This window comes from Anser brachyrhynchus, assembly GCF_964034855.1.
Source record: "Anser brachyrhynchus genome assembly, chromosome: 16".
In the NCBI taxonomy this organism is placed as follows: domain Eukaryota; kingdom Metazoa; phylum Chordata; class Aves; order Anseriformes; family Anatidae; genus Anser; species Anser brachyrhynchus.
In genome coordinates, this window is record NC_137734.1 from 9,796,086 (window position 1) to 9,815,157 (window position 19,072).

Below are 19,072 nucleotides of genomic sequence, written 5' to 3' on the forward strand. Positions count from 1 at the left end.
TAAAGCATCCTCATAGTTGTACAGGTTGTTATATGCTAGTAAAGGTTTTACATAATTCTTTTTCCAATATAACATACATTTGGAGAACTGAATATGGTTAAACGTTTCGCTGTATTAGATAATCTTTTCTTTATAGCATTAGTAAATGAACTCAGTTCTCCAGTACTATAGCATAGAATGTCTTCTAATGTATTAAAAAGTGAAGTTATGTTCAGTATCATACCTATTGCAAAATGTGAGCAAGATAAGCTGCTTCACATTGATAATACAGATGATCTAATTGAATGTGTCTCTAGCTAATAGAGAATATATGAAAAACAGTATGCAGTATTGTACATTTTAAAAATCATGATGAATGTGTGTATAAAAACCCATGCATTTTGTCTTTAAAACATTTTTGTACGTTCAAATAGGAATATTTCTGTGTGAATTAGAATCCATCCTGGAATCCAGAAATCATACTGAAGAAAATAACCTGTAGGTTCAGAAACATGGACCTTTGTATACGTTTTAACTGCCTCATGTGTGTGAGCTTCTCCTCAGTGTCAAGACCTCATTAAAAATGCATGGAGTTTTACTTAGTTTTCTCCATTAATACTAGTCAAAATTAGTCAAAGCCTTATCTTTAAAGCGAACTGTGAAAAGGCACTAAGCAAAGTTTTGGACACCACATGAATTTCAAGTGGAATTTCCACCTCTATTTTGCTTTGCTTTGTTAAGTGAGCAGCTTGAGTGCATCAAATTGATTAAATGCATATTTGCACAGTACTTCCATAGATCTTTTGGTTTTTGAAAATAGCATAGACACTTCACATTTAGCTCTGAATCATTTTTGTTTATCATCAGTGATTTTAGACAGGTAACAGACCATTTTCTGAATAAAATATTGACACTTCAAAGCATGACTTCTCATGGTACATCAGCTAATGAAACCCCAAAAGATTTTCCAATGCAAAATATGATTTGGTGAGGTTCCAGCTGCTGATTAATACACATCTCCTCTTCTGCTACAGAAAGATCAATTTGTACTTCTTTTTTTTTTTTTTTCACGATTCTGTGTTTGTATTGGAGGCAGGCTGAAGAAAATAAGTTTTGGTTGGCTGGTTTAATGCTGTCTGAAATATTTAAAGCTGGCCTATTTAAGATTGCACGGAAGAGTATGCTAGATTTTTACCTTCCACTGATCTGTCACTCTGTATTAGTTCTCAAGCTGCGGAAGCAGATTAGATCATATGTTTTTGTATTAAAGACTGTTGATATATAGGTCCTTGTCATTACAACAGTTTTATTAAAGAAGGTTACTGTCCCCAAGGGGAGTCTTAACATGTACTGTTATTTATGCCCAGATGCCTCTGTCGTTTAAAGGGGTTGTTAAATTGTATTTTAATATTGGAATGACAAAACATTATTTTGGTCTGACTAGTTATTTTGGGGCTAGCTCATAAGATGACAGAGGAAACATCCGCAGTTCTCAGGCTCACATAACAAATTGACTGTTAAAATCATCAACGGTGTTAGCACTTTTGAAGAAAGGGAGGTTGCTCCCAAAACACGTGTTTTCTTATCCCACAGTGTTGGAAACAAAGAAAAAAAATCATTTTGTTTAGAAACTTCCTTTTGATATATGAAGTTCAACAAGTTCGAAAGGGAGAACGAAATAACCTGCCTTGGTTATTGTACCAAAGTGATTTGACAGGGATGTACTCTGATACAGGTTTCATTTATTTCTTTATAATATTCATTTCAGCAAAATGATCTTAAGAAAACTAATGCCATGGCAATTGCAAGATGAAATGACCTGCTGTAGCAATTAACTTTCCTTCATGGTGCCAGAGAGTCAGATTCCATATGTGGCTTATGACCCTTTTCCCTCTAGGTTTTGACTCCTGGTTATATCAATGTGCCCTGTATCAAATCAACTTATTGTTGCAATTTCATAATGAAAGCCCTGCCTAAAGAGCTTAGAAGAAACCTAAACACATTATTGACAGAAACAACATACAATTTGTGCCAGATGGTTGCAGGATGCATTGATTAAAGCTGAACTATTAATCCAACTCAACCTTGGGTAAGTTAGCCCCAACGCTACTCCAGCATAAGCCCATACCTTCATCTCCATGTTGTCTGTTGGCTTTCTCTGCTCATAAAAAGAATGGAGGGTTGGTGTTGGAAAGGTTTGCTCTCCTTTGCAAGGTCACACTGTGACAGGTGTCATTATAAGTTCTTTGGAAAATGGAAATTCTTCCTAGATCAAGTATGCTGATGCAGTTTTAACTGCCAGACACTGATAGATAAGGAACACTGAAAGCCTTTTTTCTTCTGATCCTTCATAAATCTGTGCATAAGAAGAATTCTGATACAGATCAAGATTTAACTATGTGTATGTCTGTGGTAAAGATGCATTCTTTGCCCAAAGCCTTGCCTTAAAAAGGAAACAGAACAGCCATTTGGCAGCAGTGTGGCTTTTACTAACAGCTGACAAAAGGACTTTGACTCCCATTACCCCAATTCATCCAAGTCTCTGCCAGTTAAACTTGCTCTTTGTTTTTAGATGATGATTGTTACTTGTCCCAAGTGGTCATCTAGAATCTGATTCTGCAGAATCAAACCTAAGAAAACTTAAGAGTTTTAGGTGACACTATTATCAAAATAGGTCAGGTGGCTAGAAGGAACTCAGTGGGCTAGTGATGGAAGTTCTGATGAGGGTTTTGCTCTGTCATTGCTTCTTCCAGAGACCAGTACCAGCTAATATCACATATCAGGGGAAATAACTTTATATCAAGAGAACAAGTCTAGTAGATCCTGCTTGAACTGCAGGTTTAAACTAAATAATCTGCAGCTGTCTTCCAGCCTCAACAGTTCTGTGATTACACCCTCAGCCAAAAGGGTTCTTCTGCAAAAGCAGAAGGTTGGCACAAAAAGCAGTGCATCAGGTGTCTTCAGAAACCAAGGATTAAATAATGCTTAAGGAATATGCAAACTTTGGTCAGGGTTGCTGCACAAAGTTAATTTCACCCTCAGGCTGTGTTGTCTCAGCCTAATTCATGCTGCTTCTCGCCTTCAGCTACTGGAACAGTACTAGTGGCTCCAGAAAGGCTGCACAGATGCTCTTGGATACAGTGGGAAATCTTGAGCTTGGAAAGAAATTGAAAAAGCCTTATGATTTATGTCAACAAGTTTGAGTTCAATCTTAAGTTACGACTTCAGTATTTGGTCCTTTTTGAAACAATGGGAGAACTTCGCAGGTGGGGAGAGAATAATCTCTTTGGATTTGGATTCCCTGTGCGATTACGGTGCCGTTACTACAAGTGGTTCTTTCTGGTCTCTGATGTAACACACGAGCTCTTAGTTAGCTCTTGTGGCTGAGACAAGAGAATGTTTCTGAAATGCTTTTCTTTTTCTAGGGTCTATGCAAGTGATGAATAAAACAAGGCGGATCATGGAACATGGAGGTGCTCATTTCATCAATGCCTTCGTGACAACACCCATGTGCTGCCCGTCTCGCTCCTCTATTCTGACGGGGAAGTACGTCCACAACCACAACACTTACACTAACAATGAGAACTGCTCTTCTCCATCCTGGCAGGCTCAGCATGAAATACGTACGTTTGCTGTGTACCTCAACAACACAGGATACAGGACAGGTAAGATCAAGACTGGCTCTGTCTGAAAGCTCCCTTAGCCTTCTTAGTACAGAGGTTAATGTATAATATTTTAGTTTGTACTTGTAATGGACTGCAGTAGTGCAGGATGCTATAGCTTCAATTGTGCGTGTGGGTTGGAGGTTTAGCTTCCTTGTGCTTTTACTTGAGTAAATTTTAAAACAAAACCGAAAAGGCTTTTTTAGAGGCTGTGAAGGAGAAAATGTGTGTGCTGTAGGAACAGAATTTCTTGTTACAGGACTAAACCCAAGGCATAGCACATGTAAAATGTGCCCTGCAATGTGTAGAAAAGCCAAGAAAGATATTATGGAAAGGAGTTAGTAATTTGAATTTTCATAAAACAGGTATATCAATCAAACTAAGAATACAAGACAAGGGACTGCCTCTTCTGTGCTTTGGGGCAGAGCAGTCAGATGGATTGGTTTCTCTGGACAGTCCATTCCCAGAAAGGTGTTTATTCCTCAGTTTTTCATCTTAATCAGCAAAATCAAATGTACTCTTGAGAAACAAATGATCTTTGCATGCAGTGCTTCTTAGGAATAAAGACCGTGTAGAAAGGATTTCAGAAAATATGCAGCACTTTTTTCACGCCTATTTCTTTCTTGCACTCTCTGGACGTGAGATTTAGGTTCTTGCTGATTGCGGTGTTTCTGTCACGTTTCTTGCTAATGCCTTTTGTCATATTCAAAAACTGGCATAAACCTGGACCTATTCGTGTTGTTTATAGTGTGTATATATACTATAGTAGTATAGTTGTTACTGATAGTATACATTTGTGCATTGAATTTATAGTATGTGAGGCTTGATCGTGATGATGCTTCCAGGAAAGAGTATAAATCTTGAATAGTAATTATAACAAGATCTTTTTTTTTCTTTTTCTTTCTAAACATTCATATGAGTTGTGCATGTCATCACTGTAAAAGCTTAGTCTTAAAACAAATAGGTAATTTCCTTGTTTTGTTTTTTCTAAAACAAAGATCTGAATTAATCTGGAAAGGAATAAATTAGGGGAAGTGCACATACCTAATTAATTGGTTGCTGTTTCCCTCCGTTTATCATTCCTGGCACTAATACCAGTGATCATATGAATACCACACCAAGGTTAATGTTTTATTCGTCACAGATCATTTGTTTTGTGTTTGCTGATATTTGTCTGTTGTAATAATTTTTATATTTAGTGACTATATTTTGAGCACTTGCAAGTTCAACCAACTTCCACAGCTTTTGCAGGTGTCCTGGTATTCATGTGTTATATTTTTTACATAAAGTTACTGTTTACATGTAGGCCCAAGATCTTCCTGAATCTCTATTCTATTTTCAGTCTGGTTCTGTTAATTTGCAAGCTAAATGTGTTGGAACATGCAGAAATAGTACTTTTGTAATTACAAAGCAATCTTCAGGTGTAAAGGAGATTTTCATGTAGCTATCACGTAGTTAAACGTGATATATTATAAAAATTTAAATGGATATTGCCATTACTAAACGTTTGTGTTAATTTCTGGTCTCTGATTAAAATCTTGTGTTAACCACTGTGAGGGATCTGTAAGAAGGTATTTCTTTTACAAGTTTTTTTCAAATATCAGATTTACCTGTTTCAGAAACACAGTTTCAAAAGTAACTCGCAAGTAGAATATTTTGGACGTTATGAATACATTCTCTGACGTGGCGAATCCTTGAATGTGACTGCAGTAAACAAAAGAAGGTGGGGAGAGCACTGGAGTTAATTTGTAGATTTTATCTATTTATTTTGAGTTCCATGGTATTACTGGTTTACCCTGGAAACACAGTTTAGCTTCTTCTTTTTTTTGAAGAAGAAGAAAAGGAGGCCATGATTAATAAAGTCTTCTCAGGTTTGCTTTTATATGTAAGTTCACAACTCTGGAATGAGAAGGCTGTCATTTTGGGAGAAAGGTTGGTTTTGTTTTTTTTCTTAATTCATAAGCCAGGCCTTCTTCCTGTGTTTCCCTTTTCTTGTTTAAACCTAAAAGAAGAAACTGTACTCTCCTACTCCATTTAAGCTTCCATCATTTTTCCCCCTTTTCTGCCACTCATTTCACATCTCCTTGCCCGTTTCTCTATTCATGGTGATCTCCGTGTTTTGTTCTATCTCAAAAGATGATTCTGCTGTGAGTGTTCATCCTGCAATGTAATATTTCTTCTGTGGCAGTGGCATTTGTGGTTTAGATCTATATAGACTTGTGCTACTGCTGGCACCTTTGGGTGCAGGTGGTATGCAGGCAGGAAGAGATCAGTGTGGTGTGGGATTCTCCTCCACATGTTGCAAGTAAAAAAAATATGATAATAAATGGAAAAGGTGTGGCTTTCCTGTAAATTGTTCTTAGTTTCAGCCTTGGTTGCCAGTTTTATATCATTCAACCTTGGTACTTTACAAAGTTTTACCTACCTTGTTAGGCACTGGACTTGGCAGAACAGAGGTGAAAGTAAGAGGCTGAGCTCAAGGGAATTTCTGTCTTCAGCTTTAACAGTCAGGATTTCAGCAATCGTGCAAGACTCACTGTCACTTCATGTGAATCAATTAAAATAAATATTACAACAAGGCAAAGGGCTGGCTTTTCCTCCTACAAAGGAAGCCATTAAGGCAGTCGGCGTTACAGGTATGTCTTCCTCTGCTTTAACCTTTCTCACAATCTTAAAAAATGCCAGTGTCGTGAATAACAACTAAAGGACTGTATTCTCATTACATAGCCAGTACATGTAGACACTAAATCCCTAATCTCAGTACATTAAACAGTCAATCCTGTTTTTAAGAGCTTCTCACATCATTGTCCTACTACATATCATGGAGAATCAGGAAAGAAGAACAATTTATTTAAATAAATCAAGTCGTTTGATTAATTCATCTTTAGAAAAGTCCATGTAAGCAACATCTGAATCATCAGTAACTTAAAAGAGTGGTCACTGGTACTTCAGCTTGGAGCAACAGATGATTAAGATGGAAAAGAAAGAGATCCTGTGACAAACGTTTCTGAATGTGAGAGGATTTCTTTGCCAAAGGTTCCTGTGTAAACATTTACAGCAAAAATGTTCAGTTTTCCAAGAATATACGTAGCTCTTTCTATGAGTCATCTTTTAAAATGCACAAGGCATTGTTGCATGCTTGTTTCCTGCAACAACAAATACCGTTATATTTTATTGGAATACAGATTTAAATTTTCCCTTGGACATTACTTAATGAGAAAAGCTTCTCTTTTCCATTTGCCTGGCTGGCTGAACGATTAGGTCTTAAAGTTAGTGACTGATTCCAGAATACTTTGTCAGCCTTATCTGCAGTCAGGAAATGAAAATACATACTTACTTTATTAAATTCAACAGAATTAGGGATGGTGGGCCAAATTCATACTGGCAAAAGGACACTTGTGCTTCAGTGACTCTTTGTGAGAGTTTTATTAGTTTATGTTAGGGCTTAATGTGGCACAGTATGCAGCAAATGTAATACATGTTTTGGCTAACTTACCATCTTCATTCCTGTTGAGCAGTACCCTACAGTACAGCTAACCCCATTCAGTAAATTAACCTGTTAAAGAAGGAAAAAGCTACTTGTTGTGTGGTAATATGTAAATATCTCACTCTGATGGAAGGCTACACTTGAATTATGCGAAGAAGGCACAAAATATGTGCCATTTTGCACTATTTGTGTATTTTGAACCTAGAGAAAAGTCATGGCTGAAGGTCCGTCTCTGCCATAATAATAAATTTCTTGGGAATAAGAGTAATAATCATTCTTACCACTTTCACAGGGCTTTACAGTAATTAACTAATGAATTCATTAAAATTCAGTGACAGTCTTTCATTTCCTCCCTTTAATATTTAGACTAAGATGATACCGTGGTCAACTGCATTCAAATAATTATTTTTCCACTTCACCGTCTGAGCCTGTGACATTTTAAAGTGATTTTAACATTAAATGGTAAGATAGAGGAGAAAGGCTATTGGTAAATGTTCATTAAAGGACGAATGAACATGAAAAATATGTGACCAGATGTTAATATCTTTATACGTGCCAGGAGAAAAGTACTGATTATCAGCTGGCTGCTGCAGAATTTTCTCTGCACAATAGCTGAACTACAGAAATACTTAGAAGCTTAACTGAAGTTGCTCTCTGTGTATAATTGCTTGGTAGGGAACAACTGGTAAAGTGAAGAGTCAAATTGTAAATAGAGAGTAGTGAAATACTTTCTGCAAGGTCACGTGCAGGTAAAGAGCAACATTAAGAAGAGATGCAAGTTTTCATTCGCACCCTAGTGCCCTAGCCACTGTGCCATGCTGCACTTCTCTGTCATCTTACATGCATATAAAGAAAACAGGTTGTCCAAGTCAAAATGACATCCATATGCAGGATGGCTGATGAAGAACTGAAGGCCATCTTTTAAAATAATGACTAAGTGAATTAGGAGTCAGGCTTGATTTTTAGATATGATTTGCATAATTAGGAACTGAAGTGTTACAATATTCACCTCTAAGACATCTCAGTGACTTTTGAAAAATGGATATCAGGTTTCTGAATTATTTAACTTGAAGATAAATTGGTTCCCTTAGATCTTCTCTTTGTATATAAACAAAAAGGGCTGTCAAATAATATCTGTTATGGGGTTTAAGGCCATTAGACTTGAAAACTGTGTGAAAGAAAGCTTCAGCCTACTGGATATATCATGATAGCTGTTAGTACAAAGGGAAACCAAGAACCTCTGCTGGAAAGGATGTAAGAAGAGTCCTGACGCATAGACCCAAACCAATGACTCTACCCATGTTACTTCTTCTGTCTGACTTGGTCATTCGTAGTGAATTGTTGAGTTGGAATATCCTGCAAATGTTTTGGAGAATGACACTTTAAAACAAAAGTTATTTCTAAGTTTCCTACCTCATGTATGTTAAAGACTTTTGTCTCCCAGCTCTAACTTCACGTCTGTGCTATCAGTTGGTTTTGAATCAAGCACGCATATATCTTCTCCCTCTGTTTCTATGAATTGAGTTCAATGCCTCAGTAATTTAACTTTAAACATATTATAATGTATGATACCTTCAAGTGGGAACACACGAGGTAGAGTTGTGGTCTCCTGAGGTTTATGCAGAGGTTGTACAAACGGCACTCATCTATACAGCTGCTATTACACCATCTGTCTTTTGCATGTAGCTTTATATTATATTTTAACCATCCTGAAGCGAGGAATAGTTGTGCTTCAGTGAATAAAGTCACTGAGTAAAATCCACAAGATAGCCTGCAATCAAATATAACCTTCCAGGAGTCCAAGATGAATGCATCCACAACTACAGAAATAAGCCAGTGTCTGTGGCTCCCTTCTTTCCAGGCATATTTTATTCCCCACTGCCCTCTCTCTTATTTTATCCCCTTGTCTCTTTTCAACACAAAATGTTGTAGATTTTGAAAAACAGCTCATCTTCCCCCCCCCCCCCACTATAATGTACTCTTCTGATAGGATGCCAATTGGAATTGTAATACTGTAAGTGTATTACACCGAAGTGTAATACTTTGTTATACTGATACATCATTTCAAGCAAGAAGCAATTCATAGCTTGATACTACTTCAGAAGTAGGATTACCATTTCATAGCATTCAGAATAGCTAAAAGCTAAATAGAATATTTGCACATTTGAAAATATTTTTAAAATCTTTGTTAGTTTACTTACTAAGCCAATAGGTTCCCTTACTTTTTAAGTTCTTCATCTTCCTAGGCAGAATGACTTCTTTCAGTGCTGTGTTCAACATCAGGTAGCATAGTAGCCAAAAATGAGAAGAGGTTCCCTCGTTTTCTCACTCCAGTTTAATATCTTGTTGTTCGTCCAGCTAGCCATTTAGGCCTTGTGGCATCTTCTCGCATTGTTTTTCTCTGTTTTTCTAGAATGCTGTTTTTTGATTTAATTAAATTTAACTTAATGACATTTATTGAATACAGTTGTCCTAAGCTGGTCTTCACTTTATGCCCAGAGATGTGAGTGTCCCATTGGCCCACATGGTTATACACTTGCCCAGTAGGGCAACAATCCGCAAGTCAGTGGGCAGCAGAAAAGCTCAGTGGTACAAGAGTTCATAGAACAGTAAGCTGCATGTCATCTTTTAATAAGTGCATAGCAGAACATTGATAACTTCAAAGGCTGGTCAAGTTAGAGATAATATTACTTGCCATCCTCATATGTATGTTATGCACAGGAGGCCTATGTACATTTATGAGACAGATGCGTTTAAGGATAGTAAGATGTGACTGGTTATTTGAAAAGAAAAAAAAATCAGATTTATTTTTTGTGAAAGATAAAAGGTGAAGGTAAAGAAAGTAAACTACTATAGAAGCTAAATTTCTTCTCTTTTGGAGAGTATCTTGATGAAAGGAATTTTGTGGTTATATTGAAACGGGGATGGACTTTTCCCCTAATTGAATTTGGTAAGACTATTATTTATGAACTAATGTTTTTAGTAATGTTCTTCCAAGTCTATTGCTAGGTGGAAGAAAACAGGCTGTGTTGAAATACAGCAATTATTTCTTCTTGCACAGTATATCGCAGTAGCTCCCTGGAACCAGGCAAGCAGGCGGCAGTATGATGAGAGGAGGATAAACTAAAGGTTAGGATTATCTGTGGGTATGGAACATGAAAGAAGGGTGTGATACCAATGGTAAATCTTCAACAAAATGTCTCATCGTTGTGGTGGGTTTGACATTGGGAAAGATTTTTGAAATCTGAATGATTAGGCTTGGCCATCAAGGAGGGAGCAAACTGTCGAGCGATAGTGAGCTGTGTGGCAGAGCAGCACTCTGAACCATGTAGCCATCAAACTCCCTTCTCTTGCACTGCCTATTATAGGAAATGGCGCTGTTGCGATACACTAAGTCATCTTGTGCTGAATTACAGTAAAGATTGATGATTTGAACGTTGCCATTTCTAGATTTTTTTTCCTTTAACTTTCAGAGAGCGTGAGATAACTGTTCAGAAAGATATTTATGCCTTACAATTCTGGTTCTGCTTAAACTTTTGTAAGCTGTGCCATAGGAATTAATGAAAGGGAGCTTTGGCCAAGTGACTCCATGGGGAATTTGTTCACCTGAGAAAGACTTGCAAGACTTGGATTGTTATCAGCATTCTTCTATTTGGTTCCTGATTGACCGTTTCAAAATATTTGGTTTGAGACCTTTTGTTTTACTTGGCTTCATCTGCTCCCCTTCTGCCAATTCCTGATTCATTAAATAGATCTTGGCACTGATCCTTGGGCACAACTGAAAATGTATGATGCAAATTCAGGAAGAGGAACAAAGGTGTCACAAAGATTACTCTGAATTCACTTTGTCCTGCTAGATACCGTGCTAGTCCCCTAGAAAAATAAGAAAGTCTGCAGGCTATTCTAATTGCACTGGTTACCAATCACTGTACAACATGGTTCTTATAGCTATTATGATGATCATAATCAAGAGCTACTCATTTTTGGAAGATACAGTCAGCTATTTTAATACCTAATGAGAACTGATGTCTCCTAAAAATCTCTCCTATGGGATGAGATTTCATAGTAAATTACAGAATTTTATCTCAGTACCCCTATCTTTCTTCTGCTGTAAATCCATTAATTTCACTGGGTTGATTGCATTACACGTTGTCAGTTTAAGAGTATATTTGGCCATGATGTGAAGGCAGAGTTGAATTGACCTTTGGGCTTATTGCTCATTATATGTGTACTTAGCCATGCTGAGAGTGCTTTCTCATCCGCTTTCCTCTGATTGTCTTTTAGAGGACAAAAAGTACTGAAAATAATTTTTGCTAGATATACAGCGAAAATAAGATCAGAAATACCCCTTCCCATCCAAAACTAAAGAATTGTTCAACTGTAGCTAATTGTTCAACTTTGAGCTGGGAAAAACTAGTAGCAGATACAGAGGTAAAAGGTTTTTGAGGCGTAGACAAATCCTTATATGTAACTGTAAGATTCACAACTCAAAACCTTAGTTAATATGTGGAAGGCTGGCTGCTAAACTATGTGCTGTCAGAAAAACAGTGCTTAAAGTATTTCTTTGAAGTACTTAATGTACTGTATTCATGTTTAAAAGTAAAGGGTCAATGGCTTAAAATGTGAGTTTAACTTCCCAGTCACAGTGATAAGTGCAGCTTAATGGGGTACTAATAACTGGATCAAGCTAAGTAGCATGGATGATATGAAGAGAAGACCCCAGAAGGACAGATGGGTAATATAAATTCGGAGCTTACAGTCCAGGAGTAACAAAAGATTAATTTTACTTTTTCTCAGCTTCAGGATTTATTATGAGAGCACAAGCATTTACAAATATCCTCCTAAATGCTAAAGTCCTGGAACGAAGTAAATTTGACTGAAGATCGGCCTAGTAAGTCACCTAGCTGATGACAGGATAGTTCAGGTTGGAAGGGAGCACTGTTGTCCAACCACATACCCAAAGCCTGTGCCAGGCCATGTTGCTGAGTGCTTTAGCCAGCCTAGTCTTGAAAAACACAGAGGATGGGAACTGCACGGTCATTTTGAGTAACCTGTTTCAATGTTTGACTGTTCTCTCATTTTTTTTTTATATTCAGGCTGAACCTCACTTGTTTCAATTTATCACAGTTACTTCTCCTACCATGCACCACTGTGAAGAGCCTGGCTCTCTCTTCTCCATAACCTCCTCACAGGTGAGGAGCTTATTAAGACCTCCTGAGGCCAGGCTAGCATTGCTCCTTGGAGGGTATCTTTCCAGTGTGTAGCTTGTCTCGTCCTTAAGGACTGCAAGAGTTTTGGTTTTCACTGCTTCCTAACAGAATGTAACATATCACTGTCGGGAAGCTATTACCAGTATGCCTTTTGTACATTCCTTTTTTGATTTCATCTTCTTACCTTATTTTAAAAGCACATGAACACCATGATCATATTGTTAAACAGGTCCCTAGCGGAACAGGGAAGTGATCTTGGCCAGTGGGTAACGGAACGGTGCCTAACAGAAGGCTGACTAGGGTCAGAATCAGACCTGAACTGCCAAACTGAGGAAACTGAATGAAAGCCTGAAATTCCGTGTCTAATTCTGATCTTCTGGCAGTTCTGCACTGGAGAATCTTTGTTGACTTGTGCTGCATTCCCCTTTCTAGTGTGGGAGCCAAAAAAGTTCTGTCCTGATTGCCAACATTGGGTATTCTGTATGGAATGAAAAGAGACAAATGATGCCCTGCACTGTTTTATTGATGCATCAGTAGGATGAAATGTCTTAATTTTCAGTGTAATGCAAAGTTTTATGAATATCCTTTGTAGAGGTATTTAAGTCTTGTTAAGTGTTTTTAGGTAGGTATTAAAAAAAGTAGCAGAATGGTTTTTGTTGGGTTTTTTTGGTTGTTGTTTGGTTTTTGTGGGTTTTTTTTTGTTTGTTTGTTTTTTAAATAAACTTGCAGAGTTTGGTAGCTAAGGGTGGATGGTAAAACTAGCCTGAGCATTTCCAGTGGTGGTAGCTGGTGCCTTTGGGAGCATTTTTGAGACCAAGATGTCTGGTCTTTCAATTATGCTTTTATACTACATTTGGCAATATGTTAGCTGCGCTTTCTAAGCAGTGAGCTGTGGCCCTGGTATACCTGCAGTGGCGTTTCATTCAGAGCAGACCTTTGTGTTAATTGATAGCATGGGGCAAATTCTTGCATGTGTGATTCTCTTCCTTACAGGAAGAGTTTATAAAACAAAACAAAACCTCTTGTGAAAAAAAATCTACTGTATACTAAAGAATTTTCCAGGTGCTTATCATCGAAGGGTGAGACTCTGAGAAATGAACTTTGAAAGGTTATGAACCCTTGAGGAAATGGTAATAGTGTACAAAGGACTCACTTCTGTTGTATCCTGTTCCATGGGGTCTGAGGAGAAACTGTGTTGTATGGTAGTGAAAGCGAAGGGAGATCACATTCTTGATGCATTTATTAAAAACGGTTGCTTGGGTGTTTTTTAATGATCCTTTCCTAGACTGGATAGAGGAACATGGCTGAGCATATCAAACAGCAGTCTCTGAGGATGTTTGTTAATGAAATCTTGGAGCGGTTTGCAATTGGATGTACCAAAGGCATGTGTACGCTATTGAGCAGATGTCTCTGGCGGTGAACTAATCTGATGAGGGGAAAAAATGTTAGAGAGAGTCTTTACAATCCAAAATCAAAATCCTTCACCAGCATCAGGAGAGCTTTTTTGTAACCCAGTATTTTGTAGTACAGAGAAGTGATTAACAGTTTTTGAGTAACAAGAGTTTGAAAGGCTCAGATGGAGGGAGGAGGGGAAAAAGATGTGCAATGGAAGATTGGAAACAGCAGAGAAAATTATTTAAAGCACTTGACTTCCATGAAGGAGTATAAAGATATCCTGAATGTACAATGGAGGTTATGCGAAAGGTGCTGGAGGAAGCTTCCGCCAGACTTGCCTTTAATGCCTCTGCAGAATAACAATGAAGTAATTCTGTACAGAATGCCTCTTTCCTGAATTCTTCAGCCATACATTTTAGGAACTGATTGCTTTCTGTGAGCAAAAATGCCAAATGTATCTGTTTGGATGATAATATGTTGCTTGGGGGACAAGAGACTTTGGACTGCCTTGTGCATACCTGCTGATGCAGACAGTGGCCAGTGTTTCAATCCTTTACTCCTTGTTACCAAGACAAGAAAAAATGTTCATCTGCATTGTTTAATTCTCCACAATCGCTATGAGTTGCCTTTTATTCTTTAAAAATTAGAAATAATTCATAAAGCCAAAAGTATATACTGTACAAACACAGTCCCTGAGTAATGCAATAGCTTTTATCTACAGTGGGGTAGCTACTGCTTTGTTTGTTGCTTCAGGTTTACTTAGCTTGGTTAAAGAAGACATTAGGAGGTAGTTCAGGACAGTGAAACAGGAATTCTTCTCTGCAACATGCTTCTCAGTTAACCCCTTTGTTAGTGGCTCATCTGTAAAATAACGCAACACCTTACCTGCTTTTGCAAAATACGTAGGATTAGAATACCTAGAAATTCAAGGATCTTATTAATTGTGTCTCAATACATGTGCCCTTCACATCTTCTGTGATACAGGTCCTAATTTTGTCAACACCTCTATCTCTTTCAAACACTGAAAGTTCTCAAACATTCCCTTTCTTGTGGCTCACCTAAAACATTAATTGAATGCATTTAAATTTGTTTGGGGAGATGGTTCAAAACATGCTTTTGAATTCTACCTAGGCACTTCGAGCTGGGTCTCATGGCCATTCAGTGCACAGCATACTTACTCCCTGTATTCCATTGTATTGTATTATTATGTATTATAATATTGCTTAGGTCATGTTTCCCATCTTTATAGAAAAGAAAATCACTATCTGGTAGTGATACAGAGCTCTCTCATGTACCATATATCATGGTTTCCACTGTTCTCATTGTGTGTATCTTTCAGACAGATTCAGCCTACTACAAATAGACTCAGGTCCTTGACTTCACTCAAGGCCCTTTTTACAGTGACTGAACACCAATTCTGTGCTTTCCACAGCCTTGCTCCCTGCATGTATATAAGTACAAGAAGGCACAGTATCAGATGCTGTGGGCTGCAAACTTAAAAAAAAAAATCTATAAGAATCTGGGAGCTGAGAATTGTGCGCTCCTATCCCCTCGACTTTGCGAGGAGCTTTAATCTGAGGTTAAGATCAGAGTCTCAGGTACTCTGTTGTCCTTACAGAAGCACAGATGTTTGCTGGTAGATTGTCAGCATGAGGTGCTGCAGCACTACGTGCTTCTGGATTAAAAATATTTGTAATGTCAAGTGGAACAAATGTAAAGATCTTTGTGCTGGTCGCTGCGATAGTGCTAACTTGGATTGCCAGACCCTTCAGAAATTGAGATGTGAGTTCTGACATGAAAAACTCAGGTCCTGAATTGCTTTGCAATCCACAGGTGTGAGAGCAGAATTTTCCCTCTAAGCTTTAAAAAAATTAGGTGGAGGAATGGGGTGTAATTTATCCTGCAGTTGCATAGTGATGATATAACATGAAGTAATACTGAAAAAAATGTACTGCTAATTTTGATTTTTTTCTGGAATAGCATGGAAGTGTCACTGGATACATCATATCCTTTAGAAAATGTGTTCTTATATAATTCTAACAATTTCTGTTTTTCTTAACCATTTTATGGAAAATAATTAGCATCTGTACACTTGCAGTTTACAGTTTAGCAAGGCTAGCATATACATAGCTCTTGTGGGAGGATCATTCAAACGTCTACACTGTGTTGGAATCCTTGCACTTATTCTGCTGTTTCATTTCCTCTATACAGCAAGTTTAAAATCTCATTATCTTTACAGTCCCCATTTGTCTTCATTTCTCCTAAGCCAGCCTCCTGTTGGTGACCTCAGCGCTTCTGATTGTTCCAGAAGTGGAGATGGCATAAGTGGGTGTAACTAAAATGAAAAATGTAGCTAAATTGGGTGATTCAGAGTAGGATGAGATAATGTGGCAATTGATACTATTTTAAGCATTTTCTGTTTTGTTCATCTAAGTCTGAATGTATCAGCCCCTAAATAAAATGTGGTAATTGTAGTGCAGTGTGTCTCATGTACTCAGGTTGTAAATCAAAAGATATGTGTTATGGAGCTCTGAAATAAAGAAACAAAGGCAAAATCGTAACTTATCTATTACCTTATGTGTGTCTGGATGAAGAAAATGTTTCAGTCAGACGAGACGGATATGAAAGAATATAGTTAAAAATAGTATCTTTGAGGTGTTTGTTGTACCTTCTTACTGCACTTCTGCTTTCTCTACCCCTAGCTTTCTTTGGAAAGTACCTTAATGAATACAATGGTTCCTATGTGCCTCCTGGCTGGAAAGAATGGGTTGGATTACTTAAAAATTCTCGATTTTACAACTACACACTCTGTAGAAATGGAGTGAAGGAGAAACATGGATTTGACTACTCCAGGGTAGGTCTTACCGATTTATTTCTATTTCTTTAATATTTGAGTGTGACTGCAAGAAAGCTATGATTTATGGTTTCAGTCTAATTAAAGAATTCTCTTCATACTTTAAAGCTGCTCTGTGTTACATTAGCTACAATGCAGTAGGCTCCGTGTTTGGACTTTCTGTTATCTTCCATTCCATGTGGGTCATGTTACTGAAAACATTGTTAGCAGAAATAGAAACAAACAAAACATCCTGAGACTGTTAATGTGTGTTATGAGCTGCAGATGTGAAAACGGATTTAAATGCTGCATGACAACTATTTTTCGTCTTTGTACTATAATTATGGTGTGCTAAATCCGATTGTCATCTACTCCCCTGGTATAGAACTGATTTCAGTGGAGTTGCACAAGCGTAAATGAGATAAGAATCCAGTTCCCTCCAGCTAGACCCATCTTTTTGTGTTAAAGGAACTTGTTTCACAGCCAGATGAGGAGAATTCATAGTATCTTGGTATATCTTACGTTAATTCTGACTTCACTGTCTGAATGAAGGCAGAATTTAATTATTAAATGTATATCTTGATGTATTGTTAGAGGTGTGTATGTTCCTAATATACTTCCAAGGATATTGTACTGTGGCCAAACTTACTAAAATACTTGATAATTATTGTGAAATATAATGTCATCCTGTGTCACCCCTCCATCTAGCACTCGTTGCAGATCAAACAGTTACCTGTTTGCATACAAGAGTATGTTTATTTCAGATGAAAATGTTAATTTTCCAAAGAAATCGGCTTTTCTGGAATATAAATGTAAACGAGTTAATCAGTAAATGGATATAGTTTAAATAGTGTATAACTTCAAAAGTTGACTTGCTGAGGAGTGATACAGATTTATAAGGTGTATTTGCTTAACAGAAATTGAATTCACTTTCTCCTGTTGAGCACAAATCCTGCCTTCCTCTTTTTTGTTTCATTAGTGATGTGTTCACAGTTTTTTTTCTTGAAAAGGTTGATGTCTATGTGATTTCCTTCTTCCCCTTATTCATTTGCCATTTTTAATAGAATGCAGTTTGTGCTGAAAGATAAAACTTGACAGGTTTCTATGGTTTCCTTTTCTATTACCAGTTGCTAGGAGTAAGGGACAACTGATGTACAGAATTATTTGTCTTTTATTTCCCTTCTGATCTATGAAGAATCAGAGAGCTAATCTTTACAGCCGTGCTACCAAGAACATTATAATGGAAATTTACCTTAAATGGAGCAATGTCAGGCAAGTGATTTCATAGGGCAGTGTTCCCCATTGTTATAAAAAGTCAACAAGGAGCTTTACGTTCCGAGAGTCTCAGTTCTATTTTGTATATGCAATACTTGAAAATGTTTAGGTTTTCAGTTGGTTCCGTTTTTCTTACTGAGTTTGTTAATAAAAGAAAAAAAAAAGAAGTCTGATGAAAATGTAAATGTTTTTATAATCTTCATATTCTTGCCTAATACACAGCTGTGATAATAAACAGATAGTGTGCAGAGCAACAGTATGTGTTGATGTTAACGCTGGAGTTCAAATGAACAAACACAAGCTGGAATACAAGACTGCTTCTCTATTCTTCCTACCATTTTTGTTGCTGGAAACCTACTTTTCCAGTAACATACAGTATAATCAGATTGTATTTTAGCCCTATGTACTTGACATAATTAATGCTAATTATGTGCCAGTGGAAAACTGAAAAAAAACACACAAAATAAATGACTGATTCTGTCCTCCAAAGCAATTGCTAAGCATTTATCCTCTGAAAATCAAATCTTTGCAAATTCTTTCAGATTCTCTAACAGGAAGTATTCTACTCCATTTTTTTCTTTTTCAATTTCTTTCAACTTTTTAAGTGGAATTTTTAGTTTTGTTTGCATTCTCGGAATCTTCTACAGTCTCCACAATCTGGAGCTTTAAAAAAAATAAACCAGTTGAAGGAAACGTTTCTGTTTGGTCTTTGGCCTGGTAAGCACTTGTGTTTGCAAAATTAAGTTTGAATCGTGTTTTGACCAGGTGAAGATCTTCATCTTCAAAATAGAATTTGAAGACTATTCTCTCTTAATGTCTAAGTCAAAGATGAGTTACATACTTGAGAAAGTGACCAGCCAGCTTAAAGAACAGGCACATTTTAGATATGTGTCAGTGCTTTTTTGAGAGTATGGTCAGTTACTGAGACTTACGTTCAGAAGTCAGATTTTCTTTGGTCTTGTTTACTGTATATCTTCCCTTCCACTGCAAATGCTAATGCATGGAGTTTCTTCAGTTAACTTTGGATTTATACCTAATTATACCTGCTTTCATGATGAAAATATATCAATAGTAGGCAAAATCATGGCAGTTTCATGACAGATGCGCCTCGTGTTGGGACCAGTTATAAATCTATAATGGAGACTTTGCTAGCCTGGTTCTGGGATGCACAGGAAATAAGTGGGGAAAAGTAAATACAGTCAATGAAAAAAATTATTTGATTACTCAGAAG

The 19,072-nt window shown here is 37.2% G+C and overlaps 1 protein-coding gene across 14 annotated transcripts in view; it reads left to right on the forward strand.

Moving 5' to 3' along the window:
• The window catches only part of SULF2 (sulfatase 2), a 160,063-nt gene that overhangs the window by 99,103 nt on the left and 41,888 nt on the right, over window positions 1-19,072 (forward strand). For all 14 annotated transcript variants that reach the window (XM_080558315.1, XM_080558317.1, XM_080558308.1 and 11 more), the window contains 2 exons: window positions 3,405-3,644; window positions 16,436-16,587. In XM_080558315.1, the coding sequence (XP_080414441.1) occupies window positions 3,405-3,644; window positions 16,436-16,587 (392 nt within the window). The remainder of the gene's footprint in view (window positions 1-3,404; window positions 3,645-16,435; window positions 16,588-19,072) is intronic.